At 40.7% G+C, this 25,733-nt stretch overlaps 1 protein-coding gene across 1 annotated transcript; it reads right to left on the bottom strand.

Moving 5' to 3' along the window:
* TGS1 (trimethylguanosine synthase 1) lies at window positions 1-23,692 on the bottom strand. The gene is made up of 13 exons (XM_030445132.1): window positions 23,562-23,692; window positions 22,798-22,862; window positions 20,411-20,583; window positions 17,572-18,415; window positions 16,606-16,723; window positions 15,642-15,728; window positions 14,609-14,780; window positions 12,778-13,129; window positions 11,789-11,962; window positions 10,333-10,476; window positions 8,742-8,958; window positions 7,595-7,673; window positions 1-285 (listed from the first exon to the last, which is right to left on the bottom strand). The coding sequence occupies exons 1-13, from the start codon at window positions 23,657-23,659 to the stop codon at window positions 169-171; spliced, it is 2,640 nt and encodes an 879-aa protein (XP_030300992.1). The 5' UTR covers window positions 23,660-23,692; the 3' UTR covers window positions 1-168.
* Window positions 23,693-25,733: the final 2,041 nt, after the last annotated feature.

Below are 25,733 nucleotides of genomic sequence, written 5' to 3'. Positions count from 1 at the left end.
CAAAATTATTATAAAACATTTATTGACAGTAGCAATAAACAGAACAAATTTCTGTAAACAGAAATTAAAGCAAAAAATGGCTTTAAGTAATTTTGATGAGCCAGCTGTACAAAAGCTTCAGCAAAGCAGCAGTCAGGAAGGTTGGGTTTGGATGAATCCAGGCTAAATTCAGGAGATGTCATGCCTTATCAGATCACCAAAATAAGCTGTTATTGTCTTCAGTTTGTTATTGAGAAAATTTTGTTCTATTTCAACTTTTCCTCCTGGCCCTGCTAAGGAAGCCACCTGAAAAACAAAAGATCAAAAACCAGATCACTGGATGCACAGGACAAGAGGCAAAACCCCAAAGCTTTTATTCACATGAAATATATAAACATCTTTAGCTCTGTTAATAATCTTTACAATGCTCCTTGGCACCTAACATCTCTGGTCCTCTTTCTCTCTCTTCTTTTACTCACACAAGTGGCTTGTCGCTGTTTTGTGACTGAAAAAATTGCCCTCACCCCCAATCCCTGAAAATAAAAGGACTTCAGAGCTACAGGTAAGCAGCCATTGCTTCACAGACTGTGCTGGGATGAGAGATATCAGACTCTGGTTTTCAGGGCACTGGAGTCATCTGGTAAATGGAAACGCAAGCTGTACACTGTGATTGGTAGGTGTCAAAAGCCCAAGTTTTGGAGGAAAATTAAAAAATCCTGACATTAGCAGGCTTCAAGTGGTTGTGGGTGGAATCCTAAACCCAAACAGGTGGGTCAGTTCACAAAAAAAGAGTTAAAACAGGTTTTTTTTGTTGCTATTTCAACCAAAATGCTGTTGTGTGCACTGAAGTCCGGGGCAGGGCAAGGCTGCTGGCAGCTGAGAAACTGCAGGCAGGGAGAGCTCATCAGGCAGCACGGGTCCCAGCTCTCATGTTTACAATCACTGGAGTGAGAATTTCACTGTTCATGCTCTGTCGACTGAGCCCCGTGAACACCTTTAATGCTTAACAACTACAGATAATGTTTTGCAGCAGCAGACTTTGCATTCTGGACTGGAACATGCCAATTCTTTCTCCTCTCCTACTCATGATGCTTGGTACCATTCCTGTGAGGGACAACAGCGAGATACGCCACCAATTTCTCACCCTGGCAGATTGCACAGACAGAAGGAAGAGAAAAATGCCAAAACTGAGCATTCACTGCTTTTTCCCCTCTCAGTGTGCACCACAAGGACCTGTGCTGCAGTGGGGATCCCTGCTCCACAGCCAGGTCTGCTCTGTGATGCCTGCTCCAGGAAAACTCTTTCTACAGCTCCCCATGCAGGGAAGCTTCCCTGCATGATAAAGTGATTGACTTCTACAAGTCAGCAGTAGATTTTTACTGATCTTTAAACAAAGAAGTCTGGGACAGTAGCAGCTGAAACTTAAAAGTTCAGGTTGCATTCTTAACACTTCTGAACTCCTTTGGGACGTGACTCTGTAGAGCAGGTTTAAATATAAACATGCTGAACTTCCTCTATTTTACTCTAAGTAAAAAACCAGCCTGCTATCAAAAGGAAATAACAGATTAATCTAAGTTATACTTTGAACCTTTATTGACTTGCACAGAAAATTACCACACTTATCTAAACCAAGCATTTACTTTTCTGTTGGTTTCTTTCCTCTTCATTTTTTTGTTTCTGCAGACAAAAACAGAACATTGAGCAGTTTCCTCATCCTTCAATTTAATGGTAATAGGAAAAGTCTCCACGTTCATGTCTAAGAGGAACCTGCCACTTAAGTAAAAAAGCAGAAGCTGGCTGACTTATAAATAGAACAAGAATCTGAAATTGGCGAGTGATCAGGAATGTAAATTTTACAACTTATCTTTTCTTACCTGAAATTCTAAAAGCAGTTAACATTGTTATCCATATTTTTCTCTATTAGGTTGTTTATTTTGTACTTTTAACTTATTATGAAGAAAAGCTGGAATGTCCCTTTCAAAAAGCCAATGTACTTTGTAGGAAATGTTCTAAAATATTAAATGGATTAGTCAACTTAATGTATGAATACTGAAATTACTGCCTCAGGGTTACATATTCCTGCTTTCAGGGCACAATTTGTGTCACTAGCATTATCTAGTATGACTACTGCACCTATATTAAACACAAGTGTTTACTAAGTATTTCTCTTAGAAGACCAAGCCAAGCAAAATGCTTCATCAATTACACAGGTAAATGCTGCTTCTCTACTGAGGGATGACATCCACTGAAGAACATCCAAGAAGTTATACATGCTGTGCCTGGTCTTCACATGTTAAATCCAGGATAACTAAGATGAATTTCAAGTGACTACTAGAAGTATTTGATAAACCCAACGGTGATAAAAATCTAATGAGCTTTAAGCTCTGCAGCGACAGATCCAGCACCGCAGACTCCTCAAAGCCTTCTTCCAGTATTCAGAGGAGAGAACCACAAATCCTCTGTGACAGTGCTGATTTGTGAATTGCTGGAGATTGCAAATTTAATTATGCAGGAGTTGACAAGTTTCCCTATGAAGAGCTCAGTCAACCCTGACAGCCTAACGAGGGGAAGTTGCCACACACCAAGCTCCTGAAAGGTGCCAGCTAGGAGGAGGGATGCCCTCTAAAAATAACTGCAGACTAAAGAATGGGGCTTTGAGAAAAATAGAGGTGCTCAGCTATTTTTAGAAATACTGACACTCATCTCCTGCTTCTGCAATGAACTATAGGGGTTACCACGGAAAGGCTTCTTAATTTCTTTGGAAAATCTGGCTAGTCCAAAATGGGTTTGTTTTGCATTTTCCTGTGCAAATGTGATGATTCCCTGCTGGCAGCTGTCATTATCCTGTTTTGTTCTAAAGCCCAAACTCATGTACTCCAGGGGGAAGATACTGGCTCCTTTGCTGGGTAAATCTGCAGGTGCCCAGGATGAGGCAAAGGCTGCAGCTCCACTTCACACTTCCCTGCATCCTTCTCACCTAGATGCTTCACCCTTCTGTTCAGCAACTGCTGATGGAACAAATCCACAGCTACAGCCAGAGACCACTAAAAATGCAGCCAGCAGGTTTGGTCTCAAAATTTAAAAATGGGGACATCAGAAGAGAACTATGAAAAGGGAAGCAAACGTTTAAGATTATCTCAGGAGCACAAATTGTCTAATGTGCAAACTTGCTTTATATTGTCCAGATGTATTTCTGAGCTCAAAGTGTTGGTTTTTTTATCATACTGACATTTCTTTAGTAACTTCTTATTTGTTCCAGCCCCCAACTAAGTTTACTGAGGGTAAAAAGCTCTAACATTTTTCCCCTCCAAAACCTTTTCTGGCATCAGCTTTTTGCTGATCATACAAAGTCACACTGTGACATTTCATTTTACACAACACTAATAAAAACAGGGGGAAAAAACCCTCAAACTAAAAAATAGGAAAAAAAATAATCCCAACTTATTTGAAAAAAGGCAATTAAATTCTTTACACTGATTGTAATAAAATAAAATGTTCTCAGGCAGCATTTTTTAAAAGAAGTAGAGGTCTGCAGGTGAATTATACCATTGCTGCTGCGGTGCTGCCACCTTTTGACAGGCTAGAAATTTATTTTTTTAGAACTGAGATAGGCAAATTACAATTCAGTACTATGAACACTATGAACTTTAGGAATATTAAAATCCTGAAGTGTTACTCTGGTTTGGTGCCTGATAGGCTTATCTTCTGGCTTTATCTTTCATCAAGGACAGGGAATGCATGTTAGTTAAAAGCAGGATGCTTAGAAGGTGCTGTGTATGCAATTATGGTTACTTAAAAATGACCAGCTTACATAAATGCATCAACCCACAGTATTTTATCTCTTATAATGCCCAAACATCTTAGAAATACAATCAAATTAACCCATCATCCTGTTCTATGGTCCCTAAGGTGAACACACACACCCTCCTCTCTGCACAGTGAGGCAGAACACAGCTTTCCTAACATTTTACAGACAACATCCAATCACTCTGTCTCAGCAACTTGGCTTTTCAAGTCACTTGTGGAGGTCGTGCTTACATATTGCTGGAGTATTTAGACCTAAATGCAGGATCTCCTGCAGATGTGACTTTTCCTCTTCTTAATCTGGAGGAAATGAACCAGCTGAGAAGGGGAAGGTTGAGCATCCCAGCTGCAGGTTCTTTGCTGCCAGCAAGTCAGTCAACAGCAGAGTAAAGGGAATAAACTTATTTTCATCCAAATTTTGTCAAAACAAGCATATTCTTTTAAAATTTATTTTAAATAATATCAGCTTAGTGATATTAGATCTTCCTATAGAAGGCAAGAACAGCTTTTATCTACCCAAGTATTTATCAAGTGTTTTAATTTCATTTTGCTGGGGCATAATTTTGATTTAAATATGCAAGCAATCACTGAGACAGTGCTAATTTTCTCCTACTTTGTGGGAATTCTACATACACCAAACTTTTTGGGTTGTTTTTCAAAAACACTGCTGACAGCCAAATATAAATTTAACCTCAAGAACGTATGCAGTGTTAATATACTTCTGACTGGTAGCTTACACAACTCCCCCCTTTTTCTTTTATTTTTTTTAAGGTATATGAAAAAAAATATTCAAAACTCAGATGCAAAGATGCAGCAGAGATGCATCAACAAGGGTGTCACACATAGGAGCCACATAAAAGACACTATTAATAAAACTATGTATTTTCATGTACCTTCCCCCTTTAGGGAAAAAATACATATATAATGCTTCCTGGTTATTTCTTAACTAGAAAGAACATTTTTGAAAGACTATTTCGACCTAAAAATGGACCTGTATCCATTACAAATTTTGTAACAAGTACATGCTTGAAAACAGGAAGACTGAATGCAATTAAGAGAAGTATTTGACATTGCCTGTATATGCACTGACCATATTCCACTGGTTCTTTGCTCCCTCTTGAGGCAGAAGTACAGCAGTTCGTTTCTCCTCATCCACCTAAATACTGGATTTTTTAAGGGAATTCAGCCCCCTACCACACTAAATAGTATACAAAAAAAGGCCCTGTGTGCAGATACAATAAGCATGGGTTTTGCAATAACATCATGTGGAACCAGGTTAGATGTCTTGTCTACCACTAAGGCAATGAACACCACCAACACAGCTGGGTCAAGGTCCGCTATCACCTGCTTTCACACTAGCAGCAGGACCTCTATTCTTTGTTATCTAACTGTAAAAAGAAGCATGTGTTTTCCTCTAAATCAGCTGCACTTTAACTCCAGGTTAAGTATTTTTACTGTCAAGTGTTTTTATTTTAAAACTGCTTCTAACTCCTGGGCATTTATTTCCATTTGTGTTTGTGATCCACAGTCACACAAGCAAACTGAAGGCTTTCAGTCTGTATGAACATCTTTATGGAGGGTTGCAGTGGCATTTAAGGCAGCTTCTAAATCAATTTTAATTGCCAAAGCTCAGAGTTATACCTTGGTTGCAGATTCAAGCCAGTCAATTATAAGCAGAAGGCTGAGTACATTAGATCACCTATTCCAGGAGCTAAGCAATCTCTGAAAGCCTTATATATGTGTATGAGCACACAGAGTTAATTTTTGGGTATGCAAAAGAGGCTGTCTTATACATCTGAGCAACCTTATTACAAACCAAACTTAACAGCCTAAGCTTTCATTCAAACCTAAGGCATCAGATAATCTCTTCAGCAAATATTGCCTTATTTAAACTCCTGCAAAAATCTGTCAAACTTTTATGGTGCCCCGGAGTTCATTGAATACATTCACGAGAACTGATGTATCACTACACACTAGCAGTGGTGTCCACAGACCCTTGCCAAGGCAGTTGTCAGCACAGAAACCACACTATCTGGTCTATGAGAAAAGTAACATGGATCACAACTGTGGGCAAAAACCTTGAGCAAATGGAGAAGAAAACTGTCCACACTAACCACTCAGGAACTTTAATGATAAACATTCCTTTTCTCTGGAGACTCATAGCCCTAGAAGTGCAGTGGCAATAACATCAGAAACTTTGTTCTTAAATACAGCCAGAGATTTTGGCTGCCAAACCCATAACAAGTCTCCTGTGGACCAGAGTACCCACTAAGGTCATGTTTGGGACAATCCCCAGAGAAAGGCATAAGGAACTGGTTTCTCTTAGCCTGGATGGCTGAACTAAATCCAGGCCACCAGCCACGTGCTTTTAACAACCTACCCGTGACCACAAAGCTGTGTTTTTGAGCAGCAGTAGTTACTCTTCAGCAATTTCTGTAAAGCCAAACCTGCACATGTACATCGAGGAACACTTAAGAGCATGCCAACAACATTGAGAGCCAACCAGACCAGGATGTGGAGGTGGCAAGACACCTAACCCAACAGCATAGAGATGTTGAGTTCAAGCCTGTGGACAGTATTCTTAGACAACTTTGTGGGAATGTAAGTGAAATATAGATGCCTTTATCCTGTTGTAAATACAGTAACAAGTGCTCAGGAGCAGACCATGGTAAGGTCATTCTTCATTGTGGGAATGGAACTTGTGATAAAACACAAGGGCTAGAATTTGGAAGTAGAAAAATTCTGACTCAAATTAAGGTTCAAAGATTCATAAGCTGCTTTGAACTTAAATCAGCCTGAAATGGAAGACACAACTGAATCTTCACTTGCTGTATGAACGGTGCTGTGTGTCACATAGCAGAGACTCACAACGTGCCAATGCTCAAGCCATGAGAATTTCAGCCTGTTTCTCAAGTCAGCTGCTAGTCACAAACAACTCTGCAAACCATATGTGGCTTGAGAAATTTCCATCTCTAAGTCAGACACAACTTTTGGAAAACTGGGAAATAATCCTGGAAAGTTCTGAGGCATGATGCAGGTAAGAACACCTCACCACTTCCTTATTTGCAAAAAATCTAAATCATTAATATAGAAAATATACAGATGAACCTAAACCAGACACTCAAGGGGAATTGTTACAGTCATCTAGTTGCTCTAAAAAAAAACCAAACAACAAACCAAAAATTTCTAGTACCCCACACTGGTGAAGAAAACCGCATGCTGGTGAAACAAATTGTGTGTTTAAAGTCAGTGATGCATCTCACTACCTATCTCACCATCACTGGAATGCAGGCAGTCCATATGGAACCACACACTTGTATAGACAAGACTCAGTGCCACCTCTGGTGGCATAACATTTGTCTCTAATCTACTATCAGTGATGATAGTGATTGCAGGCTGTGCAGTGATTTCCTGCAACTCCTTCATAAACTGAAAGTGATTAAAGTCCAGGACTGAGCAATTTATCAGATGGTAAGAGCCAGTTAATTTATTTATTTTTTTCTTTTATGGTGATGTATCTGTCTGGTACTCAAGAACTCTACTGGCTTTGGATTTTCTGCAAGAATCTCCAGTCTGTTATGAAGGAACAGTATCAGCACCATGGAAATGACCTACTACTCCCATTTCTAAATATATGTACAGCAAACACAGAAATCACTTATATAATTTTCAAATGTAACCCCCCCCAAAAAACCTGAACCTTTCACATTCATCTGAACAGACTTAGAAATCTTAGGTTTGTGGTTAAAATATATATACTTCAAGCCAGCTAAACTTTTTGTAATTGCCAAGCCCTTATCTGGTAACACACCTGATCAATGTCAGCGTTCCGAGGTAGAAAGTACACAATGTTGTTGGTGATCTTCTTGGAGAGCCTGAAAATTTCAAATGTAGAGGCCAGTAAAGGAAAAAAAAAAGACTGGGGAGGGAGAAGTTGGTTTATAATAATTCATTTTGAAAACATGTCTCAAACTCAATTATTATGTAATTAAATTCTAGTTAGTGTTCTGGTTATGTAAGTCAGCTACTGTTCTGAAATTACTTTCTCAGAAACTAGGGGGAAAAAAATGTAACTGAACTGCAGAATAGTAGCTGAGAAATTTGAATATAGTTCATAGTTACTACATTGGTTTGATGCTTGTCTTCTAACCCATTTATGAGAAATCTCTCACACATGGATACAAAGATTTCTCACTCTAACAAATACAGCAGCCTTTTCACCAAAAGGGAAACAGCTGGGACTATTTTTGGTGAAAAAAACCCACTGCTCTTTCATATTTGAAGAAACTATTATGCCAGTAACTTTCCAGCTGGATGAGTGTTCACTCTCACTGTTAATAAATTAGTATGGAAATTATATAATTATATATATTATATATATTATATAATTAATTATAACAGTTAATATTTTGCTTGTTCTTCTATGATTTCCCAATCCATAGATAGGTGGTATGATTGAGAACAGATCGAGTAAAGCACTTTAAATAAAATAAACCTTTTATGATTGAATTAAAAAGTTAAAATAATGACAAAAAATGGTAGTTCATGAAGCTAGTTATGGCCTATACATATGTATGACATGGCTATTTGTTTATTGATTGTTTTTTTTCAATAAAATAATATAAAGGACTTAAACCTGCAGAATCTATGCTTTGAGTTAAGAAGCTACTAGAATTCTCTAGAAGTTTTTTTTTACTTTAAAGAATAACACGGATTTTTTAAAAAAAATAAAAATTATAATAAAAAATATTTAATTTTAAGTGGTCAGTGATATAGCTGAAGTTACAGGAGGATAACTAAAGAAATGCAGCACATCTTGGACTTCAGCTGCTGTCCTATTATCCACAGTCAGCCAACTGGACATGCAAGGCCTGTGCCAAGAGAGGGAGGAGAAGAAAGGGAGAAACCGGCTCATAACGGACTGAAAACCACAACGGTATGTAACTTTGAAAGGATATCCATCTGGGCAAATCATGGTTTGGATATCGAAGATTTCAGCAGTGGCATAGTCAGGCCCCCCCCAGGGTGGGCTGAGGAACACAACATCAGCTTGGAGGTCAGCAGCCAGCACCATGAAGTCTCCACACACAAATTCTATCTGATCCGCCACGCCGTACACCTCGGCGTTGTTCCGGGCAAGACTGAGCTTCTCGGGATCAATATCAATAGCAATCACTGCCAATAAAAGAAAGAGGACACCTAGGGGTTAACGTGAGCTGAGAATGCCACCTGACCACCAACATAACCCTTCAGAGTGAGGGTGTTCCTCTGCAGGAGTCATATTTATAACCTATCATTGTGCAGTATGGAAGGTTTTCAGTTTTGTAGATCACGGTAGGCACGAAGCTACAGCTCCTCAGCAGGGAAGGACCTGCCCTTGGAAGCCAAGAGCAAAGGGTCCGCCAAGAGCAGAACTGCTGCATTTACAAACCAGCAAGGGAAAGCAGGCAGCCAAGACCAGGAAGGCTCAGCTACTGCTGCAAAGCTAGGAAGGATTTGCTTTTGAGAGTCATACATCTACTACCATGAGAATCCCTCATCTTAGCTCAAGTACTGGATGGGTAAGGCTGGCTGCCTACAAAAGAAAAGTCCTCCTTGCTTCCAGCTTGGCAGGAGTCTGACAGCTTAAATGGTGTCACTTAGAAACTTACTCTTCCCCTTTGTTAAAGATATTTATCTGTGGCTGATCACATTGTGCTGAAAATTGGGTTTTAAAAAACAACTCAGCACAGCACAAGAGACAGAATGCAAAGGCAGTATGTAACCACAGAGATAAAAACTTAGCCATGAAAAAATCTAAGTGAAATTTATAAAATACTTATAGGATGTATCATAATCTATGAGATTTAATGCAACAGAAACTACCACTTACCTTGGTAAAAAATTATTTAAAAGTGTTAGATGAACTGGTATTTTACTAGTGTTTGACAAGCAGGGAAATATCAAGTAGTCAGTGTTTTTACAGAAAGCATTCTCATGATTCACTCCAGTGTCATCAGCTGGCAACAGGAATTTGGACTAAAATTCTCACTACTTTTCCATATCTGGTTCTGCTGTACCCACAGGTAATCCCATTCAAGTGTTTTAAGTACTTACCACATATAACTTGTTTTTAAGTACCTAGACTTTGTTGTAACAATTGGGAAAATAGCATTTTTGTGGCATCTCTGCAGGTTGGCACTGTTAAGAAAAACTCAGCTCTCACCAGCAATCTTCAGAGTATCAGACAGACCAGCTACTGTGCCATGTAAAAATAACTTTGACAAGTACAACACAAATTCAACTCTGACTTAAAATAGAAAAGCAGTTTCATAGGTATTTTTTAAAAGAAGAAAGCTCATCTTGTGAGTCTGATGAAGCAAAAGGGCATCTGTTGCTTCAGAAGCACTGAAAAAACTAAAAAAAACCAAAAAAACCCAAACCAAACCGAAAAAAAAAAAAAAAAAAAAAAGAAAAACCAAAACAAGAAACCAGTGAAGTCCATACTCAATTCTTCAGGGAAAAAGATCAAAGCAGCAAAACAATGTGCTATACACCACCCATGCTTACCTCTTTTTGAGGTCAATGCAAACTGAATGGCGTTTCCCCCAACCCCGCAGAACGCGTCCACTATGATATCGCAGTTGAACGACTGGCTGACACGGACAGCAATGTGCTCAGCTATTTTCTCAGGAGTAACAGAAAACCAGCCTTCTGCAAAGGAAAGGGAAGACATGTATTTTTGCCTTTCATCTCAAGGTTACCTAAAACAAAGCAAACAAACAACCCTCCACAACTGAAGGTTTAGCATTAATCCCAACAATTTTGGCTTAACGCATTTGACCGGCAAATACAGGCTCTGAAGATGATAAATTCTGGTCAGTCCAGAGATTTGCTAAGCAAATAAAGTCTCACTGAAGCAAACAGATATGCCTGAATCTCGGTGATTGCTTTGTTCAGCTTGGTGCCAAGGACTCTGGATTATCAAGGACAAGTCCACTGAGACAGCTATGAAAATCTTTATGCATACTTTATGATTACACTCTGTAACAAATGAAAACAGAACACATTTACTCATATCTGACACATTATTTTCTTTACAACGTCTGGTTTGCCAAATAATCTACATGTTTATACGGGAGAGTAGTAGAAGGGAAAGGTTTACAAAACCAACACATCCAAGATATAAAAAAGCAGTAATCCTAATTCCTCATCTACCTATGAATTTATGATTTGGAAGTGGTTTCCATGTAAACATGAAAAAAGTAACTTTGAAAGTGATTGCTGAAAGTCAGAAAAAAAGTAGAACAAAACTAGGTCCAACAGCACATTCAAAGTTTCACAAAATTGTATTATAAAATACAGAAATTAAAAAATGTAACTTAGTTCTTAAAAAAGTCCTGACCAAGTGTAATTTGGGGACAGTATGATCTTCAGCAAATGTCAGGAATAATATGAACAGGGATGTCTCATGCTAGAATCACAGAATCATAGAATGGTTTGGGTCAGAAGGGACCTTAAAGATCATCTAGTTACATCCTCCCTGCATGGGCAGGGACACTTCCCACTAGACCAGGTTGCTCAAACCTGGTTTTGGAACACTTCCAGGGCGGGGGCATCCACAGCTTCCCTGAGCAACCTATTCCAGTGCCTCACCACCCTCAGAGTGAAGTCCTCCTAATGTCTAATCTAAATCACATCTCTTCCAGTTTAAAGCCATTATCCTTTGTCCTCTCATTATATGCCCCTGTAAAAGTCCCTCCCCAGGCTTCCTGTAACTCTCTACAGGTACTGGAAGACCCCTGTAAGATCTCCCCAGAACCTCCTCTTCTCCAGGCTGAAGAACTCTAAGGTTCAGTAGTAGAAGCTCTACTGATGCCAAAGCCTGCTGGCAGATGGAATTTATCCAGAGGTGAAAGTACAGAGTCAGTAACACTTCCCTTATAAGAAACTGCAAGAAGGGCTACAGGTTTGTATTTGCATATATCTTACACCACCAAGTCAGTGCAGTTAGTGCTAAACATACCTCTGTCTAATTTAATTCCCTCATCAAACCGAGAGAACAGTCGGTAGCGCTGTGCCCAGTACTTGGCCAGCTCTGGATCAGCAGCAATCTCAGCAGGTATAGTTCCCAGTGCATTTTTTTTCCTTCTCCTCTTTTTTTTCTCCTTCTTCTTTGCAATAATTTTTTCATCTGCAACTAGAAGACACTGAAAAAGTTAATAATTACTGTTCTTGTAGGCTAGGAATGTAACTGTTAGAGTTAAAATATGAAATACTCAAGTTAAGCAACACTGATAAATGACCTTTATTATTGTTTGCCAGATTATGCAGATTAGTGATTTAAGTTAAAAAAGAGCACCCTCTGTTTCAAGAGAACGGTGCTACCTGATGGGTAACAGTCACAGTCCTAAAAAAATCATAAAACTTCACCCATTATTTAAGAGCTTCAACAGGATAGGCATAATCTTTGACTGATGGCAATAGAACTCTGCACAGGGAGCAAACAAGTGGATCTAAATGCCACTGTATAAACAAGGAGTAGACAAGTGCTTTACAGTAGAAATTCAACACAGTAGAGTAACTGTCAGATGGATATTTTTCCTCTGGAAAATAATTTTAACAGCACACACTTGCACACACAGTTCAGCAATGTGCATCTGAGAACCCAAGACCTGAAAGTTTGTGATATTTACCCCCAAGTTAATCACTCTCATCCTCAGAGGGGAAAAAAGTGTGTGAACTGAAGACCTGTTAGGTGATGCCTAGGATCAACAATGACTATTTACAGAGAGAGAAATACTGCCAAGATTAAAGACAAGACCTAGTATTCTGGCACACCACTACAACAAGCTACTTCCACTAGCACAGCTCTCAATTGGCCTCATTACCCCTTGGACTTAAGGAGTCTTCCTGAACAAACAGAATAATCAGCTACCACACAATGCCATAATTTGGGAAGGCAGTACTAAGCCCACAGCCAATTTGTTCCCTGTTTGTAAGAAACGGATGTACCTTGGCCGACATCCTCTGTCTCTGCCTGGAGATAATCAGGAATATCCAGAGGGACCAGCTGCCGCCCACAGCTGTGCTCCTTCCTCCCCGCATCCCAACCATCACAGCCACTCATTGCCACATCCTGAGCTTCCTCCTCAACGTTACTCCTTCCAGGATCACACCCAGCCATGCTGGAAGATGGTGGGTTTTCATTTTCAGCATTCAGTGTTGCCACCTGTGAGGCAGCAATGCCTTCTTGATCCTCCAAGTCGCTGCTTCCTGATGATGCCTCCGCTTTACCCTCAAGGGAGGCTGTCTGGGATGTGGCCTCCTCCTCAGGCTTATTAACCTGCTTCAAAAATGCTTCCACCTGCAAATTGTAAAATATCATGAACAATTAGAATTAGACTGTTAAACAGCTTACTTTTAAACTATAAGGCTAGTTTAAAAGCATTAGAGTTCAAAAACACCTGCCATGCATACACTCCCAACCACATGTATTTTGCAAAAAAAAACAAAAACCAAAACAAAGTAAAATACCCACAGTAAAAAACATTTGAATGGATAAACAAGTCTTGTTCTACTCCTCTCTGCACAGCATTTCAAAACCAACTTGCTTTTGGAAACTACATGAAATACGCCAGCTAAAGAGAATCTCTGCAAAATCAACTGATAAATAAGAAAAAACATTCTCAAGTAATACCTGAGACATTAATGGTCAGGCTTAACCAAGACTACTACCTTTTAATAACTAACTTGTCTCTGATCCACATTCAAAGAAGCTGTACTCTGCCCTCCATGTTTGGATGAACAGGTAAAATTCACTTTCACACATCACCTGTATAAGCTCCAAGATGCATCAAATAGTGCATACGCCATAGGGTTCTGCTGCACAGTAGAAAACTCAGCACTACACCCTAACAAACACGCAGATGCTAGTCCAAACTCTTCAAAGGTGTCTCTTGATGCTCACTTTTATGTTACTATTTCTCTGACTAGCAAAAGGACTGGGGCAGTTCTCACCAGAAAGTCTGAAGAAATTTGTAATTTTTTTTTTCTACTCCTTATTAAAGTTGACCACAAACAATACTGTCTTCAGGTAGAAGATAGAAATTGTCAAGCCTCTGATCAAAAATGATAGCACTGGGAGTGGAGCTCAATACAAAATGTGCTGTCACCAACAGGAAACAGCATTTTGCACTTGGGTGCTAAGGAATGCCAAGCATCCCAAAAGGTGACAAAGTAGCATTTAAATCTGAAGTAAAAGATTTTTTAAGAGACTCAGCTAAGAAAACTCTAGCGTGAACAAGTTTTTCTCATTAATTTATGAGTTGCCAAAAAAAAATATTTAAACATAAAAGTGAAATTAAATACAGGAAGAGGTATAAGCAAAAAAGTTGATACAAACTGATAAGAATATGAAGTTAATACACTAAAATATCCAAACATTTTCCCCTTCACTGCAGAAATCATTAACAAATGCCCCTATATGTACTTGGAAACCAGAGATGCTTCTAGTAACTACAGACATCTACACATCCAGATGTCAGGAATAAATTTCACATAACTTTGTCATAAAGTCTGGGTTCCTCTCAATAAATTGCCAAGAGCCCACCAACATCTTTCCATATCTACCCTAACCAAACTAATCTTCACCTAATCAGGGAACAACATTAAAGAAAACACAACACAACAGAATAGAAAGCAGTGGAGTGACACTGTAAAAATGGCACCTACTCTGGGCAATTAATTTTTTTTCCATGTTCATAATTCAGCAACAATTAAATAAGCAGACAAGTCTATGAGTTAGAGAATTTGAATTGGAATTAACATTAAAAATTCAACTTACCTTCTTCAAAGTTTTACTTTTTTTGCAAGACATTTCAGATTCCTCTGTAAAGAAGATGTGTGTGTTTTTGCTCTTTCTTGGTTTACGCATATCCAAGAATTTGGACCTGAGTTTTGCTTTTTTCTCCAAGTACTGGACACTCCGGTGGGTGAAATCAGGAATTCCACCATACCTGAAATAAAGGAATAAAATGGGGAAAAAAAACAAAGGAAGAAGACTTAGCTGTTTTTTTTTCCCAATCTGGAAGCTAATATCAATGTTGATGTCTACAGAAGATGATTTAGACTAAATTATTTCCTTATGAGACATTTGTTTCAATCTTGAAATATAAGCCACTCAATATAGCTGCAAAACAATGTACCTTCATGAAAACTTTTAAATATTTGTATTTGAAAATGTTTATTCAAATCAGTTTCAGTTTTTTAGGGTGTTTTTTTTTCTACTAGGCATACAATTTTAGGTGGAAACAATTTCCCAGATCAGCCTGAAGAAACGGAAATAAAAAAGTATCTCGATTAGTAGAGTAAAACATGTTCTTGGTGGCTGCAAAGAACTTCCAAAACAGCTGCTTTTGTCTCTTGTGGAGCACTGCCCACCGTATCTTTAGGCCATACCACCAAAATGAAATTTCATTGGTCAGTATCTCTGGCAACACATTATTAGCATAGCAACATTTTACTAGTATAATGCAACCTCATTCCAATATGAAACAGCTATAAGTTGTGATCTAAACCAAAAGAATTGAAAGCTGAGAGGATCATTCACTGTCAGAGCCTTTAAGAATTCCTAATTTAAGTAGCAGCCCAGCCATTTACCATTTACACAATTACAAGTACTTTATGAGCTACACTTCTGTTTCAATGCACTTTTTTTTGTTCTTGAATTATTCTTTGTAACTTTTCAACTCTCTCTAGCATAATGATGACAGCTGTATTAAGAGCAGAGATTAACTTTGGAAATCATCTTCAAAATTAAAAAAAAAAATTAAAAGAACAGACACAAAGAAACCCCTGAGTTCCCCATAAGGAATTACTTTTGTCCCGTGCCACACTTGAAACCCAAAACAGAGCAAGTTTCCTCAGGATCTTCCACTGGGTTCTCATCCACATCCAGTTCATGGCTAAGAAAAAATGCAGATGACGAAGTTACTTACTGCAAAAACCACTCTTATACACCACTAAGCAACTCACATACTGAAACATTTAAATGTGGGCTTCAGTAAGTTCTTCCACACACTACTGAAACTAAGCAGGGCAGGTAACACCAGCCTATTCATAGGCATGAGTACATACCTCTTAAAGTATTAAAAATCAAGCCCTACGTGGACCTGATGAAGACTGTGTTTGTTCACAATATTTCCAAATTACCTTCATCATCTATTACTTTACTGATACTATTATTTATTATTAATGCGATGGCAGCAGCAAAATACTAGAACAAAACCAAAGCAACACCATTAGAAGAATAATCCCATCCATCCCTTCACCTTTGAGTTGGTAAATTTGTTAGAGAGGAAGAGCCAATTCATCATCTTTGGGTTTATAAATTTTTAGAGAAGGAAGACTATGACGAGGCAGAGTAGCTATTTTATGACTGCCACAGCACTGAGCACTTTACTTGCAGAATTCAATTTAGTTAAACAATACAGATTATTTACTCTTCTTGTATCACCTACACTAATTAGACCTAGATAAGCAAGCTGCTCCAACTTTAAAATCTTGTATACTTCAGTGGCATGTGAACAGTAACGTCACCTTGCACAGCCATTGAGGCTGTACGTTGTTTTCATAAAGCAATGGAAGAGAAGAAATATCCAACAGTTGTTGCCAGGTAGAGTGATAAGCCAGAATAAGTGATAAGCCATGACAGAAGGCTACATAGTATTGTACTGAAGTTTTAAATTCACAATCTCCATCAGACAAACAGTTACTGTAAATCAGGAGGCTTCAGGACCTGAGCTTCTTGAGAAAAAAGCTTGTCTAAATTTCATGACTTGCCTTCTTTTGACTTTGGTATGTCTGTATTCAGGAGGCTCTTCATCCTCATCTTCATCTTGGTTGTGAAGCAGCAACTGCTCCTTGTCATTTGATTTCAAGCTACATGGCCCCTGTGAACCTAAAAAAGATAGATCAGATCATACTTTCCTTCTTATAAATTAATTCCTTATCTTTCTGTACACAGAGTAGATCTGCAGCTATGGTTCGGTTGTCTTACATACCTGAATCTGACAAATAAGGCAAAAGTGCCAAACACATGCATATTTACCTGTCTTTGAGGGACAACATGCCAATACAAGGCTGCAGTATAAGTTACAATGTAGAGTTAATCATCTTAAGCAGAACCAACTTCAAATCATATCAGCTCTCCAAGAAAAATAAAACGCCTACAAGGTACAAATTCAAAACAGCTTCTTCCTTGTATGTAAATTTTGTTCCCATTTCATTAGCTATGTGAAACATACGTTTAATATGAGAGGATTCCAACACTCCTCTCATTTCTTGCTGGAAAGGAGATTTGAGTTTTCACCCCTCTGAATCCAAATCTACTGTAGGATCAAGACAGAACCACACCTTAAAATCTGACAGACTCATGAGAACATCAACTTGAGTTTTCATTCGTTTTAGACAGTGAAAAAAGACAAATCAGCTGAATGACACAGCTACAACATCAACACGAAGATAAACAAAGAAATACAAACTAGCAGTGCTCTCTCACCACTTTCTGCAATATATTTGAAGATTTTTGAAGTATATGTTCTGTTAGAATCACTTGCTGCTAAAGAATTGATTCAATATACAGCTCAGAGAGAGAGCAGAGACAAGAAAAAGGAATCAAGTATGCAATCATTCAGCAAAATACTTGATGCCTTTTTAAAAAGGCATGATACAGACATGCCCTTCTTTCTTACATATAACCACCTGAAGAAATTCTGGTAAAATCAATTTTAGCTGATTTCGTATTACCTGATTGGTTAATACTTTTATTTTCACAAGATGCACTCCTCTTCCTGGTTCCTCCATCACAGGGCTCCTTCTGGCTTTCACTGTCAGATGAACCACGCTCTTGAAGACCTTGGTGGGCTACTGGTAGAGCTGCACTGCTCTGCTCCACTTCCTCCAAATTCAAACTTAACCTACAAATCCCAGAGATTATTTTACTGTGGGGCTCAGCACTTGCAGGGAGAATGTCCTCACTTCTGATTTTTGAAGGAGACAGCTCCAAGCTCAGCACTTCAGTGCATTCAGCCCCTGGGCTAACCACATCCATTTTCCCCAAAAGACCTGTCTCCTGGGTATCTCCATTAACTTCCACATTGTCACCATGTGAGCTCTCAGTAGTCCATCCTTGACTTGTCCAGTATTTAAACTGTTCCAGATAATACCAGTACAGTTCACTGTAATGTTGCTCCCACTCTTCCCTGGTAGCTGGACTATTCCAAGGCTCAGAGGCTGTTGCAGCCTCAGACAATGAGACCTCTTGATGCTTCTCCAGCCAACCTTGCCAAAGAAGAGTCTCTCCATACTCACTCCAGTACTTCTCCCATTTTCCTTTAAGTTCACTGGGTAAAGCCTCATTTGCAAGACTTTCTGAATTTTCACAGTTCCCTTCATTTCCAGCCTGAGGTTTGCTGCTGTTTTCATGTAGCTCTGTAGCTAATGCCAGTTCAGCAGAAACAGACTGGATACAATCACCACAAGCTTGATCCTGGCCCGTTTTCTCCTCATGTTTTTGCTGTAACTCGTTTTTCTTCTTCTTTTTCCTTTTCACAATTTTCATGTTATTTCTCTTTCTATGATTTTCTGTTGCCTAAAATAAAATGGAAAAACATACTTAGACCTCCACAATGTCTATGCAGTCTGTTTTGTCCTCTCCCCAAGCACATTTCTGTTTCTATTGTAACCCTCCTTTTCATTGCAACCCTGCTATTAGCTTTCTCCCCACAAAAGGTTGCGGGGTTTAAACATCTGATAGGGTCCTGCTGCAGAACCTTGGCTCACATTTCTGAGGAAGTTATGAGAAAGAACTGTGAAGAAGTTTGTAGAAAAATACAGAATAAAAAGACAGAATTGCTGATAGAAGCGACTGCCAGGAGGGAAGTCATTATTATCTCAAAGATTCACGAGGAAAGACATCAACATGAAGCACTATAAAACCCTAAAGGGAGGTTTGTCAGGAATTGAGGGGTCACTGGGCTGAGCTCAGCACTACAACAGTTTCTCAATAACATCAAGCACATGTTCTGGGGGGGCTGTGGAGGCTGATGCCTGACCTGAGCAGCAAATACTGTTCAGGTGCCTCATTAGGATAGAGAACATACAGCACACAGCCTAATAGATTGTTAAATCCTTGCTGTCTTGTAGTGCTTTAAACAAAAAAGCATCATTTTATTCTTGAGAGTTCTGTAAATCCTGCAGCTGAATTTCTGTGTACCTGTCTAATGATAAACAGAGATGGTGATGCAAATGAGGGGTGTAATGCTCCTACCATCCCATGCCAGTCTCCAAGTTAGCTAACACAAACACAAGGAAACAGCCTCTTCTCTGAAAAGATGGCCCTTTCATTTGTGCAATACATCCCTTTTACTTGTTAGAATAAACTCAGACTACTACAGTTGTCCAGTGGAACAGAAGACAGAAACCTGTTACTGAACGTAACATGATTTGATGGAAGTTTCATCAAATACAACTCTACTTGTTTTGGTGGGGCTTCCTGTGCTTAGAGATAAAAAAAAAAAGATTAAAACATCCGAGAGAAATAGGATGTTCTATCAGATAAATCTGCCATTTTTTTCATAAAATATCAAACTATGTCTGGCAGGTAAAAAGGTGGAGGCTATGAGGCATTATAACTCACATAGGCAAAAGACTGCAAACCTACATCTGAAATTTCAAATTTTGCTGCATTTCAAATGCAAATGGTGGACTAAAAAAAAGTTAGGTTCAGAAAACCTAATCTTTCATACACATCCCTTATAATGTCATGTAAATACACACAGAGTACAGGACAATGCTTAGCAGTAATTCAGTAAAAAAACATTTTTTCTCAATCACCTTATTTTAAGTATTACTACCAAACAACAAAAATTGCATGTATCCTTAGGGCTTCAAGTTGGATACCTGTAAGGTGTATTTATGCACCATCAGTAAAAATCATGTACAGGTTTCTTCTACTTATTTACCAATTAATCATGTCAGAACCCCAGAGTTCTGCACAAAAGCACTCTCTCACACCCAGGGAGGTCTGTATGCCACAAAGTGGACATCCCACTTTTTCTCATCTGTGAAAAGTTTTAGCCTTTCTTTAAAGGCCAAATTTTCTCTATGGGAAGCAGAGCACCCAAGCCTCACTCCTGCCCTTTGGAACAGCTTTATTATCTGCAGGGGGGATCTGAGAAACTAGCTTTTTATTTTAGCATCTTAAGATACTAAAAGCTAAAGCAGACAGTGTGAACACGTGCTCATATTGACGTGTACTAGTTGTCCTGATGCAAAACATTGATACTACCATGGATGTTTTAAACCAGCAGCAAGAGTTTAGTCTTGCTCTCTAGTAACAAGAGCAACATAGATACAGAAGGATAAAGTACAGCCCCTGACCCTGTTTAGTCAAACTGGCTGATGAATTTCACAACCTGCAGAGACCGCAGTGCTGTTACGTTGCTTGAAGTACCTGAGACAAACATCTTAAAGGCAGCTCAGACCCATTTCCCTGAAGTGCAATCCCAAAAACAACTGAGGAGTAAACACGCCCCTACATTTGGAAACAAAGCAAATAGAACAGATCCAGTAAATAAAGACTTACCACAAAGTCCCTGTGGGCTGACTGCCCACCGAACTGAAGAGGCAATCCCATGCTCTTCATAAGCTCAGCCTCCGAGTCTAGTTCAGCTTCTTCAGGGTCGAGAGCATGGTTCGTACCCCCTTTTGTTGTCCCATTGGGGTAATGGTTCTCCTCCTCAGATGCTTGCTCCTCCCCTGTTTAAAAATCCTATTATGTAAATATAATCCAGTTCTGATACCTCAAGGCATCAGCATGGCCTACAAACAGCAGCAGACCTGCCTCTTAGGCTTCCTTTCCCATTTAAAATTTTCCTCACAAATACCTGGATTTCTGCATAGCTATCAGCAGGAACCAAAATCTAACTCCAGAAGGCAAAACACTGCACTGGGTCAGGCTGGTGGGGGAGTTTACCTTCTTCACAGCAGCCTCTGTGGTGCTGTGTTTGCGATCTGTGGCTGTAACAGTGTGGATACCACACCAGTGTTTTGGCTATTGCTAAAGCAGTACTTGGCACAGCATCATAACTTTCTCTTTTCCCCATTCTGCCCTTCCCAGGGAGCAGCCTGGGGTGGACAAGAGATCAGGAGAGGCCACATCTGGCACTGCTAACCTGAACTGGCCAAAGGGACAGTCCATACCATATAGAATCATAGAATCATAGAATTAGCCGGGTTGGAAGGGACCTCAGAGATCATCTAGTCCAACCCTTGAACCACCGGAGCAGTTGCTAGACCATGGCACTGAGTGCCACATCCAGTCTTTTTTTAAATGTCTCCAGGGACGGAGAATCTACCACCTCACCGGGCAGTCCATTCCATAGCCTAATCACCCTCTCCGTGAAGAAATTCTTTCTAATATCTAACCTAAACCTCCCCTGGCACAACTTAAGACTGTGTCCTCTTGTCTTGTTGAAGGTCGTCTGTGAAAAGAGTCCAGTTCCCACCTCGCTACAGCCTCCTTTCAGGTAGTTGTAGACAGCAATGAGGTCTCCCCTGAGCCTCCTCTTCTTCAGGCTGAACATAATATAAACCAACATGCAGCAATAAGAATTGGAGTAGAGAGTGTGGGTGCTTGGGGCGAAGCCACCACAAACATTCGCTTCAATCACTTGCAGAGTAAATTACAAAAATGCCCAGCAAACAACAGAAAAATTAGTACTATAAAAAAAAATTCTTTACAGGAGTTCCTTTGGTATGTATTACATTAAACAAAATGAAGGAAAATGTTGATTTTGTTCCAAATTTTTGAAAAACATGCTAATAAAAATAATACCATTTTACAAAAAATGTAATGTGTTAATTACAGAACCTAATTATCTCAGACATAGCTGACCAACTATTGAATAACTTCTTGCACATCTATCAAACTTTTAAGCAACATCATATGTATATCAAATGACAAATACCATTGAGAAAATAGGAACAGAATATGGATGAAATTTATGAAACACAAAAGCTCTCTAAACTGTTGTTACAAAAAATATGTTTGTTTCTGGAGGATACATTTACAGCCAAATTATCACCCCAGCACAATACTCTTCTGTTTTTAACTGGTGAAACTCACCACAATTCAGTCATATATCCACAAAAACTTGGTTTACTTTCTTCACTCACACTGCCTCCATCTAATTTGTGCTGGGGTTAGATTTCCAGCTTCTATGAACATTCCTTTCTGTTCATACTTCTTCCTTTCAAATCAAGACATTACATGATGCTGGAGCTAGCAAGACAGCAATAGAAAAAACAGATGCCAAAGGAACTATGCTCATCTAGACATACGTGGGGAATCTGGGAGGATGGAGCAAAGGAACGGTGTTATTTTGTCAGAGGATCCACAGTGACTACTCCTAAAATACAAACAAGTTGAGAGTGACTTAATCCTCTGGTCCACTTCAAATGATTCCTTATGAGCATATGAATCATAACTGTCCCCATCAGGGATATTCCTTCTTCTCTACTTGTGTCCCAGAACATTATGCTAATGATCATGCTAATGTCCTAGGCTGCCTGAGGCAGCAGGACGGCATTGCTCCCAGACAAACATCTAGGATCTGCAGACCCTCCTGTTTATAATTAATTTTTAGGTAGTTGGAATTATGATTTGAGAGCAGGTCAGGGACCTGTAAGCTACACTGTTCTGTGCAGCAGGTGGAGATTATGTGAGCTGGCAAATCAGTCTGGACAGGAACAAGCCTTGCACCTGGTTTGACACAAAATTCCCCATCATGATTATGGTAACTTTAAAGCTATGCAAGTGCTAAGCTATTATTGTCATCTATTCCCATAATAAAAGCACCGAAAACCAAGCTCAAAACAAGAACAAAAGTATGGGTTAAGAGTTATACAGTCCTACTGTACTTTAAATAGTATACGTAACTTTAAGTATATGTGTGCATTTTATTCCCTTACCTGTACTGTCATTGTCACCTTTGACATAAAATCCTTTTAATCCCAGTTTATACAATTTTCGATCTCTGTAAAAACGAATGCAGACATTAATAAAGAGGTCATCACTAAACCAATTTTTTTTACAGTAAAAACAAACCTTCAGTGGTAAAAAAAACCTTCCCAGGGATGCGGTAAATTCTGCATCACTGGAGATTTTCAAGATGCAACTGGACAGAGGGGCTAAGTAACCTCATCCACATTCCCTTTTACACGACAGGCTGCACCAGACAATCTTTCATGGTCCCTTTCCACCCGGGCTGCCCTATGCCCCGAGCATCCCCTCCGGCTCCCGCTAAGAAACCCGCTCCTCCGCTCTGGCGCGGGAAGGCTCCGGGTCCCGGCTGGGGAGGGGGAGAAGAGCTGGGGAGGGGAAAGGAGAAGAAGGGGACACCAGAGCAGAGCCCCGTCCTCTGATGGGGAGGGGCGGCTGAGGACAAGGCAGCGGGCTCCGGCGGGGGCCACTGCTGCTGCCGGCCGGGCCGCCCATACTCTGGCAAGAGCCCCCGCAGTAACCAGAGTCGGCGTGGCCTCCCCTCCCTCCCATTTTCTGCCCCCTCCTATAGCCGGTATCCTTGGGTAAGCACAACCCACAGGGACCCTTCCCGCACCTCCCCCTGCTTGCAGCCGCCCCTGCCGCAGCAGCACGGCCCTTTCCCGCATCATCATCTCCCTCTCCCCCACCCCGCCCCTCGGCCACGGTGCCGGCGGCCAAGGCCGCTGCTTACTCGACGAAGGCGCGGGAGCAGAGGCAGAGGATGCTGCGGGCTTCCCCCGCCCCCAGTAGCAGCTCCGCCACCAGCCGCCCCTGCGGCTCCGGTACCATCTCGGCAGGACAATTCACGCCGCGACACCGCAACCCCGCTGCCTTCCGCCGGAACTGCCGAGAGCTCCGAGCCCGCCCCGAACCCGCTCGGATGCGGCCGAGGGGGCGGCCCCAGCGGAGCTGCCGGGGAGGGAGAGGAGGGGAGGAGCAAGGCGAGGCGGCCGCTGCTGGGGCTGCGGAGCGGGTGGGTGTGCTCGCAAGGAGGGTTCGGTGTTTCCCCCGAGTTGTGGGTTCAGCTTGTAGCACCTTGTAGCTTCGGCTGCGGGGTACCCGGGCCACCCAGCTGCAGAGTAGCTGGGTTTTTGAGATGAGTGGTTGGGGGTGCAGGCGTAGCTGTGTGTGACTTCTTGTGCTCTGACTGAGTACCGACGAGAGGGATTTTCTGCTGGTGTTCGGAGGCGGGGAAGAAAGGAGGGAAGGAAGCAAGGAACATCGCAATAAAAATCTGCCCCAGAAGAAGATGTTGCAGAAAAAAATCAGGCAAAATCAGGAGTGGGAAACAGGAACGGGAAGCCTGAGTACAGCGGCAGGGAGTAGTGAATGGAGCACAACGAAGAGAAGAGCTTAAAATGAGGAGAGGATGGGGAGAGGTCGGACAAAGGGAGCGGGAATGAGAGCACAGCTTGGTGGGCGAGGGGAGGGTCGGCGTGAGGCGCTGGAGGCAGGGATGGATGGGGAGAGAAGCCAGGGGCAGCAGCCGGGTGGGATGGAGGGCAGGGAGCCAGGGAGCTGTGGTCTGCTCGCAGGGTTCTTTCCAGTGGAGTCCTCTTTCAGGCACCGGATCAGATATAATCTGGGAAACGATCGTGGTGGAGCGAGGGACTTTCTTTTTGGAGACCTGCTGATCTGTTGGGAAAGTGTTAAGAAAAAGGAGGTTGGTAGGACAGAAGATGCAGTGTTAAGCAGACCATGGGGTGCTGCACTGGAGAATCAGATTTTATCCTTGCCTCCATTGCAGAGACTTTACACGATGATGCACAAGTTCTGAGAAATTTCCTACCTAAAACACTGAGTGAAGGACTGTACAGCTCTGGGTTATTCAGAGTGCATTTGAAATCCAGGTCTCTCTGAAGACCATGACAAATCCTTCTTAGACATCACTGGGAGAGGATTTCTCAGGTAATGACTATGGATTTTGTGATTTCTTCTTGCCTGCTAGCCCACATACCAGGCACTGGGACAGTATTAGGAAAAAGTATATCCTGCATGTCTGTGGTGCTTCTACACCCTCTGCCAAGTGTTTGCTTTTGACTAGCTGGGATACTGGGCTCTAGGTTGGCTACATTCAACAAAGGGTGTGCTGCGTGGTGTGTCTGCAGTGCTGGCTCATCCTGTTTGCATTAGTACATTCTGGGTAATATGTCTATGCAGCTTCATGAGGATGCAAGATGTCCTCAGGATTTGCAAGATATTTCATGTGGGAAATATGCAAAGGGGAGTTTGGAGGCAGGACTGATAGTTCAGGCAACAGCAGCACACATACTGTCCAACACCAACTCCTATTTGGTTACAAACAAAAATCTGAAACCTAATTGTATCCTCACATACCATCTTACATCTGAAAAAAATAATAAATGCCATCATTAGTAGGACTTCTGATTCATCTGCCACGATAGTAATTATATACTTCAGAAATCCAGGGAAAGGTTACAACAGCACTAGCACTTACATGGGTATAACTGCGTCTGCAATTAGGATGCTACATCACCTTCATATTTCAAAATTGAAAAAGCAGTAAAATAAAAATCTTTCAACATAAACTGTTTAGCAACAGCCAGGTGCCAAGTGTTTAAGAAATGAATTGTTAATTGCAAAAGATTTTGAGGGTTATTACACCCCTCCTCTTAAGGAAACAATACTACATTTCAAGTGAAAGGCAGAGATAACTTCTGTATAAGAACAAGAGGGATGTTCTTTTATAGTACCAGGCCCAATATTCTGCAGCCCCCAGGAGGAGCCCCAGCAGCTAGGGTTAGACATATGTGCAAATGCTCCCTAATACTCTCCCATTCTCCAGCCATTTACAGCTGTTGGCATATGGCCAGTTTAGTAGGATGGTGGATATTTCCTCATG

This window comes from Calypte anna, chromosome 2, assembly GCF_003957555.1.
Source record: "Calypte anna isolate BGI_N300 chromosome 2, bCalAnn1_v1.p, whole genome shotgun sequence".
Lineage (NCBI taxonomy): Eukaryota > Metazoa > Chordata > Aves > Apodiformes > Trochilidae > Calypte > Calypte anna.
This window is presented reverse-complemented; position numbering and strand designations above follow the sequence as displayed.